At 39.6% G+C, this 5,775-nt stretch overlaps 1 protein-coding gene across 1 annotated transcript; it reads left to right on the top strand.

The window, feature by feature from the left end:
* Positions 1 to 2,672: 2,672 nt before the first annotated feature.
* LOC138059272 (uncharacterized) lies at positions 2,673 to 4,663 on the top strand. Its single transcript, XM_068904840.1, has one exon. It carries the CDS (start codon positions 2,673 to 2,675, stop codon positions 3,699 to 3,701), a length of 1,029 nt encoding a protein of 342 aa, XP_068760941.1. The 3' UTR covers positions 3,702 to 4,663.
* The last annotated feature ends 1,112 nt before the right edge of the window (positions 4,664 to 5,775 follow it).

Here is a 5,775-nt window from a genome sequence, read left to right as displayed (position 1 = left end):
TAATAATAATAAAAAATAATAGTAATGAGGCACTAAAAAACGGCCATGCGAAATACGATGGAAACCTATAGGTTTTGAAACCTGTTAACCAACGGTGAGCGCTAACCAGCCTTCGAGCAACCGGCCCATGCATGAAATCCAGAAAACAGCACTTTTGAAAACAGCCTACATTTTGAGAAGGGTCTTCTCAATCAAGTAAATCGAACAATCACTCCAATAGTAATAAAGGCTTCAACAAGTGGATTCAAATTTTGGAGTTAGATCTGACTGTGGAAGTGCTACAAAAACTATGTTTACTGGGGACAGCCAGGATATTACGTAAAGTAATGGATAACACATAGAAGAAAGAATAAGTACGTTGTAGTTCCTAAGACCACTGGGTGTGGTTCGCTACTGTGACAAAGCTAAACCGGGACATACCATCATTCCTGAGAAGAAAGACCTTAATAATAACAATGACATAATGATAATAATAGTTAAAATTATAAAACAAAATATAAAAACGGATAATAATATTATCAATCTTCATCATCATCATCATCATCATCAGCATTCTATTTTATTTCAGAATTTCAGGCTTCTTTATATTTATTTATATTTATTTATATACATTATTTATACAGAAATTCCAGTTCAGCATAGCTGGTTTAAATGGAGATCTGTACAAAATGATTTGAATAAGTAATAAAATATATAAATGAAAGCAAAAAATCATTCGAAGAGTTCATGAAGATGAAAAATTAACTAAGATGATTTAGATGTTTCTTGACTCTCAGTTTAAAACTAGTGAGAGTTTCTTTTGAACACTGACACGTACGTAATTAATGTGGACAGGAGCTCTTTACAATACAAACAACGCTTTTTCCTTTGACTGTTTGCGGTCAAACTCTAACTGTTTTTTTGCATGCTGCTGAGTCAATAAATACGTCATAATCTAAAGGGGTAGTCCACCCAAGTGTGTTGAAACACTCCACTGGTTTCTGCTCTCTGCTCTGAATTTAAAGTACCTTTTATGTCGAGCCACCATTACATGTCAGTTGACCATTTATAGTTCGAGTCACGCCTCAGTGCATTTGAAGCTGTTGTTCCTATCCTGGAGTGTGCTAACAATGATTTCAGACTTCCTTTTGTGAAAAGATCTATTTATTTGCATGATTCCCACCAAAGAGCGTGGGAATGAACGCCAAAGAACATTATAGCGTTCGGCAATTCAGAATTTGCTAGACAATTTTATGTTGCTTGAAGATTGATCATAGTTGAGAACAACATATTCCTCATTTTTTTTGGAATATAGGTTTGCGCTCCAAGGAAATTTACAGACAAATTGAGGTAACTTCGGAAGCATATTTGAGTTTCTGTTAACGCGTCTTAGCTAAAGCCTAGGCATCTTTACGAACATCAAATAGTGCACCCAGCTGAAGCTGTCTGTCCGAAAGCTCTCAGACTGGATTGGTTGCAAGATATCTTTTTTCGAAGGAGTCTTCAATGGGGTTTGAAAGCCCCTGCTTTCCAGTGTAACCTGCGCTACATTTTTATTTTTTCGTTGTCATATATTCGTAGGTTTTCTTTGTGTCCTCATTGCAATGGTTTTCTACTAATTTTGATTTTAATAGTATGTCGATTGACATATCAATAATGATTACTTCTATACGTCTAAATAAGCTCTTTCCACTCTGGGTCACGCAAGATAACGAACTCGTCCAAATTGTTCTGTTTTTAAATGAAATTTAAAAGATTTGCCTTTTCAATTTACCTTACTATATCTATCTTTGTAATTTTCATTTGTAATACATGTCGCTTAATATTCTGTCATCTTTGATCTGTATAGATATATTTTTGTATTTTAAGTTTTTTAAGCTTTTAATTACTCATGTGTGAAGCGCTCTACGTATTATTATTAGTTTTACATATTGCGAGCAGAACTTCTCTACTAATTAGGAGAAATCAAGTCAAATCAAGTCAAATCAAAGTGGGTCAAACGAATGTTCAGTGGTTAATGAGATGCGAAAAGTGGACTACCGAGAGAAAAACTAGAAAAACAATAAACTTTGCGCATGCTCTCACCACTGCACCAACCCTGACACTTGACCGACCCCCCCCCCCTCCCCCCCTCCCCCAACCCATATTGTTTTTCCGCCTCGCGTACTTTGCGATGCTGTGAACTCTTCATTTTGGTACTTTTTGTGGCACTAAAATTCGCGAATCTTTCGAGTGAGTACAGCAGCTTATGTCTTCTTCGGATATAAGTCATTTTTGCTATACCTGGATTTGGTTTGTTGGAAGCAGTAAAATTTTACTCAAAACTCATGATATGAAAAGTACCTCTCAGAAGTACCCGAGACTGAGACTTTCGTTTCGAGAACCTGAGCGGAAGTTATGCTTAGAGTTTGATCATTTCTAGGTCGGTTCTTCTATTCATATTTCTACGAAACCCTCGATCTCACTTCAACAAGTAATGTTCAAACTCTTTACAAATGCAAAATAAAAATAGTGTAATGTTTAAACGTTCAAGAGTAGCTGGATAGAAGTGAGAATTTTTTGAGTTTGTTCCCTCTTTGCCAAGTTTGGTAGTTATCAACTGACACACAGAAAAAGTTAATCTTTATCGGTCTTTTAATTATCATATCGGACTGAATTGTTTCCCACTTGCATTTCTCACCAGGACCGATAACATGCGAGCACATTCTGAAAGAAGTGATTTGCAACGATCGTATCCCTGGCGGAAGGAAAAGCGAGCCGACCTTTCTCGAGACTGGAAAGAAGTGCGGGCTATGAATGGACCAAAACCGACTCGTTCACCTTGTAAAAAGTACATTTCCGTGGTCTCCGAGGGCAACTACTTCATAGCTTCCAAAGCACCGCTGCCGGACCGCATCGAACTTCGAATGTGTGGTATGTCTGGTAATCTTAGTCAAAGCAAGCGTTCACTGTCCATACCAGATTTGTATCGTGTCAAAATGAAACCAATTCCAGAAGCGGTTGAGGAAACGGTGGATGCAGTGCGCCGTGAAGACGTGCACACGGAAGGCATAAGTTTTCCTGTGGATGATCTTTCGTTGAAAAACGGTGCACTGAAAGAGATGTACGTCTCTCAATACACGCATCGTTTTGATTCCACTGCACCTCGATCGCATAATGCTGGCTGGAAGGTCGTTTCGGGAGGACAAAAGAAGCCCGAACGCCCGAAATCAGCTCCTCCAACACTTGCTTACGAAGATGTCGTTTTCGCAGACGACAACGAAGATGACAGACTATCTTCGGCTACGCTCCCTACCTTCCATCAAAATTATTCCGAGTCCGTGCGGAGTAATGATGACATAGCGACACGCCTTCAAGAGCTGTGGATAGATCCTCCGACTCCAGAATACACCAACGATGACCGGAGCTCCATCGGTTACGATGCCGGTAGCGATGATGCCGCATCGGAAACATCTTCGGCATATAATTCCTCCAAGAAGGGAGATCCCGCCAAATTTAGTTATAGCCGACCGAAGCTAATCCGACTTTCCGCTGATTTTCCCGGGGTGAGAAATTTGGAAAAGATGCGTCGAAAGCGTCAAAGCATGGGCTCCTCGTCCACTGGTTCTCTGTCATCTACGTCGCTTTCTCCATCTGCAGGCGAGTACGGGTTTTTCGTGGCACTTACATCTAAAGACGTAACTCCACAAATGAGGCATGGAAGACACTACTCCATGACTTAAGTGTTGCCAACAGAACGACTTTGACGATACCATTGATATTTACGGATTTTAACGAGTTGAGAACAGCAACAGTTGTATAGTCAGCTTCAGAAGATTCAGCTATACAACGGAAAACCTCTATCACGATACCATTTAACTACAACTTTGATTCACCAATGAACTGACACTGGAAAACTTGTGAGGCTTAACCGTCCACTTCTCCACCAGTCGATGTGTCCATATTGAAAATCGGGCTGGTTTGGTAACCGATATCTTGGTTCTTAACACAGGATCATGACTCTGACTGGTGACCACTTTCTCCGTATGGATCAGCCACGTCACTTTGGTCGAATGTCATGCAACTGCGCATGTCAGTTTCGTGCGTTCTGTGGATTTGAGTAGGGTGAAAATTTAAGCCTTTCGTCTCCCCTGTGGCCGGACTGAAATTTTGCCATACAGATAAACAGGTTACCAGGGTAATGATAAGAGTGGTCGCTCATTTAGAAGACGAAGAATTGGTTCCTATTAATTTTCAGATGGAATGGGACGTGTTTAAAACGTCAAGGACCCATTTTACACTAAGCCACATTGCATACGCGTTCTCAAATTTTCCAAACTGTACTTTGTGGCATAATGATCAACTTATTGATTGAAGGTTTATTGCTTAAACGTCCAAACAGGCTTTATTCATTTATTCTTTCACTTTCAATTTTTTGAGACGCAGTCTGAAAACCCATTTATGCGGCTAGTAGAGTCACTCTCCCAACCGAGCTACTCTGGGCGAGCCAACGTTTCAAACACTTCCTGTAAAAATGTTTACATAAGAAACAAAAAGTTCGCTCTGCGAGAGGGCTGGCCCACCGGCTGCTATAATCCTATAAATTCTTTGTAAAATTTCAAAGCATCATTACTCACAGATTATCTGGTACATCGGGTTAAAATTGTCAGAGATAGCTCATTATGCAATGTACTTTCAATCTTCAGTACTTTATTCTTGGCTGACTGATTAGAAAACGATAGCCTTGTGCTAATTAGGCAACACAAGGTAAACAAATAGAGCGATTTTCAATTGAGTGTCGTAAAACCAAAACCAAAGTAATTACTTTAGCCAATCAGAAAGGACGGAGACAATCCGGTAAACCAATCAAAACTCGAAGTAATGACACGTAGCCGACACAAAGCGCGGGAAAATGTGCACGCGCGAGCCACGATTGGTTTTGGTTTCACTTCTGATTGGTTGAAAAAATGGCGCGAGAACTTTGAACCAATCACTGAGTGAAGTAATCATAAACCAAGGCAATTTGCTAATTACTCTCGATACTCAATTGAAAACCACTCTATTCCGACATAGAGCAGTTTTTAATTGAGTGTCGAAAGTAATTAGCCAATTGCTTTAGTTTTGCATTACGTCACTCAAAGGGGACTGGCTGGAACCTCCCCATTCTGCTTGATCTTTGCGTTGATTAAGTCAATCTGATATCTATAAAGTGCTCGAAATACAAAAAATTCCAGGTTGTCCCTGTTTCAAAAGCTGGACAACTAAACCCGCAAATTTGGTTGCCCTGATAAATGCTTGGTTGCCCATTGGTAAACCCCATGCGATTAATGCAGGTCGTGTCACATTGAGATACAATTGCAAGGCGTTGGAGCTTGAGTATCCCATAGTTTAAGTGGCCGCCTGTGGTTTTTTTTTGTGGAAGTCTGGGTTTAAGTTTTAGCATTTTTAAAATTGAGTTTTCGGTCTCCATCGCCATCTACATGTGAATATTCCTATCTGATATTTTATTGTAATTGCCACAGAAATCAAAAACATGGGAAATGCTCAACTGCGGTAAACTGACATCGTGAGACAAACGAGAATACTTTATTATTATTGTACTTCACCACGATGAATAACAGCAACCTTTTTTACGACAGTTAATTAACAATTATTGGATGAGGTTGAGCATGTTAGCGATAATTATCAAGGCCAAAGTTTGTGTTATCTGCTGAAGCCGAAGGCTGAAGCGGATAACACAAACTGACACGCGAAAACCGAATTCAACATGCTAACATGCGAAAACCGAATTCAATAATTGTTTTATTATGCATATTC

This window comes from Montipora capricornis, chromosome 8, assembly GCF_036669925.1.
Source record: "Montipora capricornis isolate CH-2021 chromosome 8, ASM3666992v2, whole genome shotgun sequence".
NCBI classification, from domain to species: domain Eukaryota; kingdom Metazoa; phylum Cnidaria; class Anthozoa; order Scleractinia; family Acroporidae; genus Montipora; species Montipora capricornis.
Note: the sequence above shows the minus strand (reverse complement) of the source record. Positions and strands in the feature narration are given on the sequence as shown.